The following is a 13,469-nucleotide window of genomic DNA, read 5'->3' as shown; positions in this document are numbered from 1 at the left end:
CAAAAGATCAAGCCTGAAAACAATTCCAAGAGGAATTAAAAGTCTCCTTCCAACCGAAATATAGGCTATCAATTCTCAACTTGCCTGTCTGTGTGAAATAGCAGGTTCTTGTCTCTGATGTTGCAATTTTGTTTAAAATAGCCTTGATGATGGCAGGGTACATGAGAATGAAAAAAATCAAAAAGATGACAGCCTAATCTTCAAAGATGACCGATCACAGATAAAAGATTAAGTAACTCAGCATTTGAAATACCAGATTATCTGTCTCCTGGCATCATGTCTGTATACCTCTCCTGCTGAGTTCTGCCAAGATATCACTGACATGTAAAGATGGTACATCTTACACAACAGAATTGCTATAGAGAATTCTGTTTCCTCAAGCCATTGGGTTAAAAGAAATAAATCCCCAGCTGAAATATTAGTTAATCAAACATATGTTTTTGAGACAGGCAAAGCACTTAGACATGAGAGATAAGTATATTTTAGAACCAGTTATATAAAAGCCTTTAAAAGACTTCATTTTGCCATATATTTAACACTCACAGATGGGCTATCAATGGGTAAGTAATGATTACACACCTTTTGTTACTATTACTATTTTATGTATCCCAGGTTTTTTAAAATAAAAATGAAAAAAGCATACTTACAAGAATTATTAGACATGCTGGTCCTATAAAACTCCATATAAAGTTATTCTTTGTGCTGAGCCAACATCTGTAAGGTAAATAGGACAAAATATTTTGAAATACATTTACAGATTAAGCCACCTTGGCCTGTATTGACAGCTGAATCCAAATATCACTTATTTGGTATTCCTATTCTGGGAAACACGTCATTGAATGGTTTTACTGAATTGCAAGCCTATCAATTAGATGACAAGGAAAAGCCTTCCTGGGATATATATGTGTGTGTATGTTTATGTGCAGGACAGAAAGAGTTATATAGCAGAATAAACTTTTTTGTGGGTCATAGTAGGTGAGGAATGATGCAAAATGGACGAAATCATGTTGCCAATTTTCAGTAATCATGCCACCAAAACAGGATCTGAAATCAGAGAGAATTCCAGGGATTGCTCTCCCACCAAAGCTTCCAAAGTTGCATGTGCTCCTGGGGCTACAGGCTACCCATTTTTTGTAGATGTGTACAGTGTTTTGAAGGCACACTTCACTTCAACAGAGGCTTGGGTGAAGCATACCTTCAAAGCTGTTTTGCAAAGCATTGAGCTCTGATTTAAAAAGTGAAGTGAAGAAGCCATGTTGTTTCACTTCACATTATTTGAGCCCCTGATCAGGCAGTCAGCTACTGGAAAGGGCAGAAAAGGCTTTGGGGGGAAGCAATGTATGTGCCGTAGCTGCCTCCAAATACTAGAACTGATGAAAGAGATGACAAGGAAGAGAGTCTATGGGAAATGCCTGGACAAGAAGCTTTGTGTTACTTCCATGGTGCAAACAGCCTTGCTGACACAAAGTTTAGCCACCTTGCCTAGGTCTAATCCCTGGTCAGAGGATATAGTCTTGCCTTAACAAGGATGAAGTGAGGAAACTGGAACCATTAGAACAGATAATAATGAGCAAAAACTGATACAAAATATGGAACAGGCATATCATGATCCTCCATCCCTGGGAATGAGTGACAGTAGCCTCCTATTCAGGATAATATGAATAAAATTTGACATGGAAAAACTTTTTTGAAAGTAGATAATCTGGCCAAATTTTGCCAAAGCCGAATTGCTACTTTCTGACTGTTGGCTGCTTTCCAGTCCAGGAATGCAGTATTGCCAACCCTGCTTGGGCAGGTTACAAAGAAAGCGGATAAAGTCATGCAAGAGGCATGAATGAAATTATTCAAATTGGGAAAAAAGAGAATGAGCCTACATCTTGGCATAATAGGAGATAAAGATTTTTTCCCCTTAAAAATCCAATATTTAAATGTGAATGAAATATCACTGAAATTATTTTTGCAGTAGCGTGAATAAAAGAGAAGAGAGGGAGTGGGGAGAGGAAGAATAAATTTCTATATATCAGAAAATGTAATAATCTATAATAAGGAAAAAACTTGGATATCTATCTATCTATCTATCTATCTATCTATCTATCTATCTATCTATCTATCTATCTATCTATCTATCCAAGCTTCAGACCAGGGCTGCTAAGAGCTGCCTTCTTCCAGGGAAATGACTGGAGAAGCCTTTATAGATATGACCACTAAATTTGATCATTTGATTTCCCCTGGCTTCAGAAATAAATAAATAAAAATCTCTTGTATACTTTGTATACTTTCAGTATACTTTGTATACTGAAAAATGTATACTTTTCAGTCTTGATTACCCTTTTCAGTCTTGGTTACAGATGGCAGTTTCTCCTTGTATTGCTATATTGTGTTTCACCCAATTCAACAAGGGAGGCAGAGCTTTGGAATCTAGTTTCCATACATTCATGCACAGGCAGATGGGGACTTTGCTTACAAAAGGCAATGTGTCTGAGGCTAGATTTCTTTCCTCACTACCAAGGATCTTGTGAATGTCTCTAATATTTAGTCAAAAATCAAGTGCACTCAGGATATAATGAGGATGGTTAGCACAGCAACATTAATCATGGCCTTCAGGAAAGAGATCAAATCCTGGCTCTGCTAGAAGGCCTGGGGGCCAGAGGGGGGCCCGCACCTATGGAGATGGCTGGTGGGGTGAGGGGTTGTCCCCCACCAGCATCTTACAGGTTTTTTAGGGCCAAATTATAGGAGGTTTTTAGGCCATTTTTATATATGTTTTTTAACTATTTATAGATCATGTCTATGTCTGGAGAGTCCTGTGTTTTTTCTTTTTTTATTATTGTGAGCCGCCCAGAGTCACCCATTGGGGGAGATGGGTAGCATACAAATTTGAAAATTAAAAAAAAAAAAATCACTTATTGGGGCAAGAGACTGATGTCAGAACACCTTTTGGTATTGGGTAAATTAAGGCTTCCTACTCATTCTTAAATGTGGAGTACTGAAGGCAAAAGTGTTAGTTTCAGAGCTGTTAGTATCAGATGGTTCTGTTGGCTCTTGTTAAGAATATGGCTGTTGGTATCAGATGGCTCTTGTTAAGAATATTGAAGTAATGACGAACAGAACATCATATCAGAAGCATGGTTGTGTTATCACATCCCAGCAAAGTATATTTGGACTACATTCCAAATATCCAAGATGTAAACAGTGACTTACACATCAGTTGTTCCATAGTATTTGTATCCCAGTGCAGCAGAAATGCCAACCACCACTGCTGGGCTTACATAGCCAAAGATATAGAAATTCTTGTGTAAAAATCCTTTATTGTAGATTACTCCAACAACTATAAGATACAAGTGAATGCCTTCGATGCACATCCATGCAAAAGCCGCTAAGAGGAAGTAATGGAGCAATCCAGCAGTGATGGAACAGAATAGCTAGAAGGGCAAACAGAGAACAGTATAAGTGAATAATATAAAACAGTACATTTATTGCAATGCAGGTTAAAACATTCTCCCTGTACAGAGGAAACACAATCTTCTGACATTTTGTCTCAATACAAGACTATAAAGGACCTGTCACCATTTTTCTGAATGTGTATAGGGAAACACTTGGACCTATGCCATTTGAAAACTGAAGCTACATATACGCTTGTTTTGCCCATATTAAAAATATAGCTTGAAATATTCACACTGACACAACAGACTATGTAAACTGCAGACTAATGTATTCTCTCTTCCATTAGATAGATTTAGATTTCTATTGCTTTCCTTACAGCAATGTGGATAAGCAACATTTTTCTATACTGATTTTTTTAAAAAAGCAACTCGTAAAAGAAATTGGCAGAACTCCTACTAATATTGGAACATTGCCAGTCTAAACAATTAAGAGCCTGCCTCCACTTTCCTTAATGAAGGTCTCAATTCTCCAAGAAGTCCACAGGCAGAAGGATTATCCTTCCCTCCAGTGGAGTTTACATATTCTGAACTGAACTGAGCTGAATTAGCAGGAACTATTAGAAGAGAATTTTAAATTCCCAGTTAGCCATACGGTAATGTCAAATGCCGATATTCACATTAGGACTGGGAAATACCACACAGGTAGTGTCTGCGACATGCACATCATGGCATCATTGCATAAATGACATAAATGATGCAATCTATGTGATAACATACAAGGCAAATGATATCAGATAGTCCCAGAAATGCCCATTAGGACATACATCTTTGAAGATGGCACTTTAATGTCCCATTTTCAGAATAAGAAATGATACACACCTTATTAGTGTTCATGTTAATTCCAATCAAAAAAATAAGTTCTGCCAGGAAAAGGCTGCAACAGAGATTTTTATGAATAGTTGTTCTTGTACTTTGGATTTCACTGAAGAACCAGAATGTGAAAATGCACATGGCGAGGCAAATCAATGAGATAATTATTCCAAGCTGAGTGATTCTTGTAAGAATATAATCCTTAGCTTCCTGGAGTGGAGGAAATAGAATAGTCTAGTTTAACATTTGTATAAAACTTTATTTTTGTTCTTTTTCCCAAGGTTGTCCACATGGTGTGTGTGTGTGTGTGTATGTGTGTGTGTGTTACAGCATATAAAGGGGAGATGCATCTGCTCCATCATTTCATGTATCTTCCCTTCCCTTCCCTTCCCTTCCCTTCCCTTCCCTTCCCTTCCCTTCCCTTCCCTTCCCTTCCCTTCCCTTCCCTTCCCTTCCCTTCCCTTCCCTTCCCTTCCCTTCCCTTCTTTGTTTCTTTTCCCTTCTTTTTGTTATTCAGATTATTCAAAGTGACTGGCACAGAGGAGGGAGAAATTAGTGTGGGGTTTCATTTTAATGTCACTTGCACACTTCCTGAATATCAAAATAATCTTTGCACATTTTTGAATGTTTCAGTGTCATTCATAAATTAAAAAAAAGATATTCTAAAGTTATAATGGATAAAGCTGGCATTAAAATGTACATGTATATGAAGAAAACTGAAACACATACTTTAGTTACTTTTAATGTAATTTATTAGCATAACTCTAGGTCAGCACTGTGAAATCTAATTTTTGAAATGTCATCTCCAAAGTGTGAGAAGTGTGAAACTTCTCTGTGTTCTTCATACAAACCTCTGGAGTGAGCACACACTATGAATATTAAAAATGATGAAGGACAAATGAGGGTCTTTCTAATGGCTTTCTAAGATGTAGTACACAGACTAAGAAGTGATGCATAGAAAAGTATTTAATAAAATCTACAGTTCTTGCACAGAATAGGTTTGGAAAGGAAAAGAAGTTTGGACAGCAATCAATTCTCGTTCATGTCATTAATAGCTAATCAGTAGGGCAGTTGGAAAAACTGGGTGGAGATTGCAGGGGGATAGGTTAAACTACATAATATGATGCTGTTTGTCACATTGCAGAGTCAGGCTGTCAGACTTCATTGATCCATACAACTTTACCAGGGATGCTGAAACTTTTGCATGCAACTGTAGCTATTTCCATTGTATGTGAAACATGGTGCATGCACTCATAGCTGAGTGAAGGTCTCTCTCATTTCCACTGGACCTTTCTTCCAACTAAATATAGGGTGAGTTTTTTTTAGTACCTTTTGAAATGGAAATTATTTTGAGTTCAGATTTTTTAAATTATAAGGTGGCCCATTTTTAAAAAAATAAAAACAAGTGAAAAAGTAAAAGTACAGCTGGCCACTTAAAAAATGAGGTGTTTAATGCTCCATGGCAATAATGGAAAATGGACAGGTGAACAGCCTCTCTGGCATAGAAAGTAAAATAGAATAGGTACCACATTGTCACAATGGATATCCAGAGATTCTGAGAATGTAACATTCAGAGTCAACCTATCCATAGAAATATCTAATCCTGAGAAAGAGAAAATGGAGGAGGAGATTAATCTGTTTGCAGAAAATATTCCTTGTATACGGTCTATATGCCCCCAGATAGAAAAGAATCAAGACTGTAATTAAAAAGCACTTACAACTTTAGAGCCATTTGAAGACATTAAGACAGCAAAATGAGTAAGATGGTTACATCTGCATGATGTATGTGTGCTATTTAACTGGGTCCGCTCACATCCTTCTGTGGCCCAGTTCCCTTCCATTGTGTCTTCTGAATAATTCCAAAAGACACACTTAGCATCTTTTTTGCCTATAGTCTGGAACAGAAACAAAATATGTTAAGGATGGTGAATGGCATACAGTCATGTGGAAACAAGGCACCTCCTCTAAGGAATAGCCTCCTCTCTGAGATGTGGAAGGTCTTGGAGATCTGGCTTTTCTCTCAGGGGCTGGGCCAGGATGCTAGCATTCTTTTATGCTGTTCAACAATCTGTAAGGAGTCTCAGTTATTTCTTTTTAAATTTGTTGCTGCCTCATTTTTTTTTTTTTTTTTAGCCACTAAGAATTATTTGGTTAAAATAGGTAGCAATCTAAATTTGCTATATCAATACATAGATAAATAAATAAATCTGCTGCATTGGCTTAAACAATTTGTCATACAGTTATAATGTACAAACTGCAAAACTTAATTATGCATAATTAAGGAGCAACACATGCCTAAAACAAAATCAAGCAGAAAGTTGAAACACAATTGTTGAAAGACTGCTTATCAAATAACCAAATAAAGGAGGGAAAATTGTATACCTGGTTTCCCCTAACATTTAGGTATTCACTCTGATTTTACAAACAAATCATCATGGCTTTATATATAATGTTTTCTAGGGTATTATTCTTTGCTTACTCCTGTAGCCTTGATTTTGCCAAGGTACGGTATGTTATTTCTTCATTCTCTGTTGGATATATTTGACTTGCTTTCAGTTTTGAACTTCTAACTTTTATGGAAATTTCCTTTTTTTTTTATTATTATTATTATTTGTCCTTCTACCACGTCCTCCCCCTTACTGTACCTCCAATGTCCACACATGTGTTGTTGTTATTATTATTATAGCCTGAATTTCCTCCAAATAATTCACAGTGGGTTCTTGACCTTCATGAGAGTGCTTAAATCAAGTAGTATTTACTTATCCAAGAATATTCAGTGGGTTTTCATTTCATTTCATTTCATTTCATTTCATTTCATTTCATTTCATTTCTTATTTATTTAATTGTTGTATGCTGCCCAGATAATTGTTGTACATCACCCAGAGTCACCTTGTGTGAGATTGGCGGTTATATAAATATGATAAATAAATAAATTTTAAGTGTGGATTAGAATATTGGCCTTTTCAATCCACATTTGCCATTCTGTAGCTCTCAGCTAATATATATTATCACTGCATAATGTCATGCAATCCAAAAAGAAGTATCAGGAATTATACAGCTACTCTATGAAACTGTCACTGCAAGTGGCACCATTCATTCAGATGCCCTGTTAAATTTCATTCTTTGTTGTGGTTGTTGCTGTGCCTTTCCAAGTAACATGAGGAATGCAACAGACATACACTTCGCAAGTGGAAAATGCTCAGGATTGAGGAAGGTTGGAAGTCCAAACTCATTGGCACTGACTCTTCAGGACCTGATAACCTACTGATCAGCAGGGGGCAGTAGGATGTCGATAGAGTGTTATGGGATTTACTTTGCCTATTACTCTGTCCATTCTTTGTCGAAGAGATTTTCCTTTCTTCCCAGGTACGGGGACGGGAGACGTGGTCTTTGACTCTTCTGGTAGGAAGCAATGTATTTTATTTATTTATTTACATTTATTTTATTTTATTATTTTAATTAATTAATTTATTTATTTACATTTCCTGTAAATAAATCTTCTTTCTGTTACATTTACAAAATGTGCTTCATGAATCCTTCCTTGGGTCCTATTCTGTCTTTCAAAAACACTTATACAACCTCCAGCAAGGAAGAGACTTGGATTATACTAACACATTATTGACAAATGTGTAATAAGACTTCCATGCATTCATTATTCTTGTCAATTTCTATCCACGCTTTTCCGTAGCTACCTATTTCGTGTCTTGCACTTGCTGCGCTGAGCTCAAAGTTGTAATTTCCCTTCTAATTGTATTATGCCATACTGGCAAACAACAGAGTTATAAGGGTACTGCCGAAGCAGCCCTTACAACATACTACAGAATAATTACAGTCTTACTTTTAAATGAGAGTTGATTTAAAAAGAAAGCTTACCTGTGCATGTTTTAAAGTAAATGTTATTTTCTCAGCTGGATACAGCCTAGGTGGAGTGGACTTAATTGCAACAGCTATAACTGATGAACCTACTATTTCTCCATGCTCTGTATTTTCTTTCAGTGAGAAGTTCTGTGATAATGAAAGCAGCGCTCCAATATTGTCGTATCGCAGAAACACAACTGCAACTGTGCCTATCCATCAAACAAAACATGCTTAGTGGTTTGAGGATGGTTGATTTTTTAAAAAAAGAAATAGTAAAATAATGTTTAAAAAAACCATCAAGGAAACAGGAATCAAAAGATATTTGTAAAACGCTGGCAAGAAGAGCATCAAGTAAATGGAATGTTTGCAGTACACTAATAGGAAAGACTACGGAAACAGGGGAAAATGTTTTTAAAGCAAAAAGGGCTGCACCACTATTAGAAATTAGACTTACTGGTAAAAAATTCAATATATGAATATTGCATATATTTTTTGGAAGATAGTTCTTCCATCTGTACGATTTAAGAGGCTACAATTTCTAGGCACCAGGGGATTAGTTTCCAGTCCCAGACACAGGGTGTGCACAGGGGGCAAAGAAGTCATGATGCCCATTGCAACTATGCAAGTGAACCCCACCTCTTTTTTAAATGCATCACCCAAAGATTCATGTAAAAAAAAAAAGGGGGCAAGACTTTGATCACACAGCGATGCCCACAAATATATCTTTTTTGAGCCCCCTTGCACACACCCCTGCCCACATAGTTCTCTAAGCGGAATAGCTCTTAGTTTTACAAACTGGACAAGATTCTGAATGTCCACCTACTTAATATCTTTACCTAACAAGTGACTTTGCCTGGAAATAATAATGACAGAAAGATGATCATAATGATTATGAAATATAAGAAACCACAGCAAATGCTTTTAAAATCCAGCAATTTGATTTCTTTATTTCTCACCATCTAACTTAAATAAATCCAGGGGCAGACATTTATACCTTGCCAAGAATTTTGCCTCCCTATTGTTATTATCAACACTAAGCTCTGAAATGCACTTATGTGTGCTGCTCCTGCTGAGGCAGACAGTCACATTAAAAACTGTGTACAATATGGAGAAAGGAGCAATCAATAGGAGGCTAATTTCAGGGTCAGCTCATACAAAGAGTTCAGATGTAACTCAAAAGCAGACTCTGATCACTCCAGTTCATTCTCTGGCATAGCTGCAAGAATGGAATATTTGCTTTCATTTTCAATTAACCACATTTTCTCTGAACCTCAAGCTGTGATTAGGGAAGCAAACCTACTTCAGAAATCCAAGTTTGACACTGGCTGGTAAGCTAACTACAGTTTGTCCAGGATCACATAAAATGAAAACTGTAATTGGTTACAAATGGATGCAGAAACTTTTTATCTCATCTGTAATCAAGTTAATGAATCAAATGTAATGTGAAAGATATGTGACATCGTCAAAATGTAAACTTTAATTTATTTGCCATTCCTCCCACTCCACTCCAATTTATTTTAAAATAAGGAAAAAGAACAATGCTTTGTAGACTGCATTAACAAGACCTCCTAAATTAGACGTTCATCCTACTGGAAGGAAAACTTTTAAACTATCAATTTCAGGTAAAACAAAAACAAAACAGAACCAAAAAAGCCAGCAGTAATACCACTCCTCCAGTGTACACTTAAAAATATAATTTCAGTTCTGGAACTATAGTCTTGTGGTTAGATTCCAGGGTCATGATACACCCCAGATCATGTACTACTCTATTACTTTGTGCAAAGTGATATCTCATTTTTATGGAAATAAATGACTTAAGGGATGGAAAGTACCTTATATATTGGTATATTAAATATCCTATGTGAACAAACTTCTGGTCTTCTCAGGTTGCGTGGCTAGAAACTGCACTCACACAAATCCTGTTAGACCTCTCTCTTTTTACATCCCCTCCTTTTTCACACTCACAATGCACTTTCACAAATCCCCTTTCCTACCTGCTTTCAGAGAACCATAGACTGTAAATGTTGGAAGGAACCTTACAGAGCATTTAGTCCATCCCTGAAGATTCCATGTGAAAATCTCCAGTGAAAGGGATTCTATCACTGTTCTAGGCAGGCTGTTCCACTGCTTAACTTTCTTACCCTGGGAATTTTTTTAAAAAATATTCAGATTAAGTTTCCTTCCTTCCTTCCTTCCTTCCTTCCTTCCTTCCTTCCTTCCTTCCTTCCTTCCTTCCTTCCTTCCTTCCTTCCTTCCTTCCTTCCTCCATTTATATACTATCCCAATCTAAGAATCTCTTAATTTTAACCTGTTGTTCTGTGTCCTGCTTTCAGTCTCAAGAGACAACAGATCCATCTCCCTCTTGAATATGATAACCTTTTACAAATACAGCATGTAGACTGTTGTTTTATCCCTCCTTAGTTTTTTTTCTTTTGAGACCTAAATATCTCCAGCTCCTTTAGCCGTTTTTATAGGGGTCTATGTCCTCCCCATTTTCCTCAGTTATATTAGGAAGGACTCTCTCTTTCTTCTCAGAGAAGACAAATAAGATATTAGGCAATTACACCTTCTCCCTATTCCCATTATTTTGCCACCTCAACACAACATCCTCTTTGATTCTTCCTTTATTTCTGGCATAACACCCCCTCACCTTTTCTTACTGTATTTTGCATCCTTCACTATCTTCTTATTCTGAACTTCAGCCTTCCTGACTCTGTCCTTACAGGCTCAAACAAGCAGTTTGTGTACGTCCTTAGTTATTAACTCCTGCTTCCATTTTCTATTCCATTTCCTTTTTATTTTTCAGCTTTTCACTGAGCTTTCCCCATTTTTCCTTCCCATGGAGACTGTGTTGTGATTTCAGTATTTCATTTTCCAGCTTCTCCCATCCCTACAAGGCTTATTTATCCTTTAGAATTTCAGCCCAAGGTATGCTGCCCATTTATCACTTGAATATTAAAATCTGCCTTCCCTTCAGCTATTCTAAGTAGAATTTTGGGAGGATGGGAAGGAGAAGCAATAAGAAACCAGTGACCGAAAGCATGACCAAATGATGGGAAATTTCTTCTACCCTATTTCAGTGATTTTGTTCAATATTAAGGGGAGACAGGGGACTGCTTGCAGATGACTGAGCCCCTGAAATCTAAAAAAAAAAAAAAAAGGTTTCCTTCTAGGCAAATGAAGTTTTCACAAGTTCATTATCAGTCAATGTATGCTATAGATCATAAGATACTTATGAAGCTTTATTAGCATGAGAATGAAAACTTCAGAATGGCATCAGATTTTTGTGTGTGTGTGTGTGTGCTTTCTATTTGACCTGTTCAACAATATACTGGATTTCCTGATACTGCAAGTAGAGTTATGTGGCTGATGAATCTTAGACAAGGGAAGGTTTTCCACTGAGTCCAACTTCTGCACCTACAACCCCAAGCCACCATCCTAACCTTTAGAAGCAGATGTTTCCTTTTTCTTTGCAGAGACCTTTATACTATCTCCTCCCATCTGGATATTTTGGTTGATGAGGTTCACATACTGGGTATCAAAAGTATAAAGTCTTACAGCTGAAAAAGAAAGAGAGGAACACTGTCTTTGCAAATATCAATTACGCTGAAGTCTAGCATAATATAATGTTCTGCAAGAATTATTACACTGGGCTGTACAGTTATTATAGACTTTAAAAGCTCAATGTTGTTCTTAATATTTCAAAAAACTCTTCACCCCAGCAACTCCACAGCAAAGTGCAGTGGTGCCAAAATAACAACACATACATGGTGACCATATTATGCAAATGATACGATTATGTGCTTGTGTCCCAATGTCTGGTTCAAGCACATAAATCACAGCATTAACATCATGATGTCATGCCATACATTTCATTCTTTGTCTCCTTTGCCGCATCCTCAACAGCTATTCATCCCTCTTTACCATTTTGTTCATGTGCTTTAAACTCTAGGACCATGTTATTCATGGTAGATGTACATCCTTTAATTCCATATTTGTACCTTTTCATTCTTTGCCTGGGGGAAAAAAAGTAACCTCTAATTTGCTTTGCATTAAGCGAGGCTTGGTAAAGAATAATGAAAGCTACCTTTACAAGAGCTTCCACTTTATTAAGAATGCATTTCTGAAAGCAAATACCAATTTCTTTAAAAGCACAGGAGACAATACCACTGAAAGTATTTATTTTACAATCCATTCAGTGTGCATTTGTGTGAAGATAAAGCCATACAATTCAACTGTGTAGTACTATAATGATATTTGTTGTCAAAAACAAACAAACCAAATATTGTCCCCCACCCCAGCGTAAAAATAAGAAAGTAGCACAGGAAATCTTTTAGCTTTACTTTTCATTCCAGTGCTTTAATCTGCTGTGAAACAATGGAAAAGTCAATGACCAATTTTGTTATAAACAAAACAAATATTTGACTGATGGACTGGAATTACTTAGCTGCATACTCCTTGTTACACAGAACTTTTATTTAGTTATTTATTTTTAAAGAGCAATGGCTTTCAATATACAGCTTCTCATTAAATGCTTTTCCAGTATCTAAGAAATAGTTTTTCCTCGACTGGAGTACTAAGAGACTTCTTTAGGGGAATATGGATGGTTTGAAAGTCAGGAAAGAGTAGGCTTCTGTATTCTCTTTCATGTATTTAGCCAGGACAGGCGAAGAACTGTACTCCCCATATGATAAGGGGCTGTAATAAAGCAAAATAATGGACTGCCTGGGGAGTTGTTACTCTCATCCAAAGAGGTTCAGGACTTTCATGTGACCCATGAGCCAGAGGTTGTCCACCTTGAGAAATATGAGTGATAACCAGGCAGAAGAGAAGTTCGTGTGCCTGTCCATCCTTGGAAAAAGGTTTAGCTAAGCTTCTCCCTAATACATGCCTGAAAATCAATGGCAGGGCTATATGTGCAAAGCCAGGAGGTTATCTAGCCTTCTGTTCAGTTCTAAATACCAAGGATAAATTACTTACACCTGTTGGATTTCATACAGTTGAGAACAAATTTATGATACAGCTTTTAACATCAACAATCTGCTCTGCAAGGAAGCAAAAAAAAAAAAAAGGCAATAAGAAAAACAATCCATCTTCAATATGTTTTGTTTCCTTGCGCATACCCAAATCACTAGCATTAACCTCTACTTCTGCCATCTTTGGGAAATTCTGAGATACAAAGGCTGCTGTTTCTTCAGTAGCATGCATCAGTTTAGTGAGACTTCTTCTTCTGTTATCTGCTGGGACAGCTTCCCAAGCTGCTTTCTTATCTTCCTGAACAAAATTATTCACAGTACTAACAAATTCCTGTTGGATTAATAAAAACAGTATTATGTTAACTTTGTATGGTGTATCCTG

The 13,469-nt window shown here is 36.8% G+C and overlaps 1 protein-coding gene across 2 annotated transcripts in view; it reads right to left on the bottom strand.

Annotated features, from left to right (window-relative positions):
• ADGRL4 (adhesion G protein-coupled receptor L4) overlaps positions 1 to 13,469 on the bottom strand; it is a 91,253-nt gene that overhangs the window by 22,811 nt on the left and 54,973 nt on the right. For both annotated transcript variants that reach the window (XM_088153487.1, XM_007432858.3), the window contains 7 exons: positions 13,235 to 13,418; positions 11,555 to 11,671; positions 8,127 to 8,320; positions 5,972 to 6,148; positions 4,263 to 4,463; positions 3,202 to 3,422; positions 648 to 714 (listed from right to left, as the gene is read on the bottom strand). In XM_088153487.1, coding sequence (XP_088009613.1) covers positions 648 to 714; positions 3,202 to 3,422; positions 4,263 to 4,463; positions 5,972 to 6,148; positions 8,127 to 8,320; positions 11,555 to 11,671; positions 13,235 to 13,418 — 1,161 coding nt within the window. The remainder of the gene's footprint in view (positions 1 to 647; positions 715 to 3,201; positions 3,423 to 4,262; positions 4,464 to 5,971; positions 6,149 to 8,126; positions 8,321 to 11,554; positions 11,672 to 13,234; positions 13,419 to 13,469) is intronic.

The sequence above is a fragment of the Python bivittatus genome, unplaced genomic scaffold (assembly GCF_059951505.1).
Source record: "Python bivittatus isolate LINGU-HERP-01145 unplaced genomic scaffold, Pbiv_v1 ctg000700_np1212, whole genome shotgun sequence".
Taxonomy (NCBI): Eukaryota; Metazoa; Chordata; class Lepidosauria; order Squamata; family Pythonidae; genus Python; species Python bivittatus.
The sequence above is the reverse complement of the archived record's forward strand: the minus strand, read 5'-3'. Positions and strand labels throughout refer to the sequence as shown.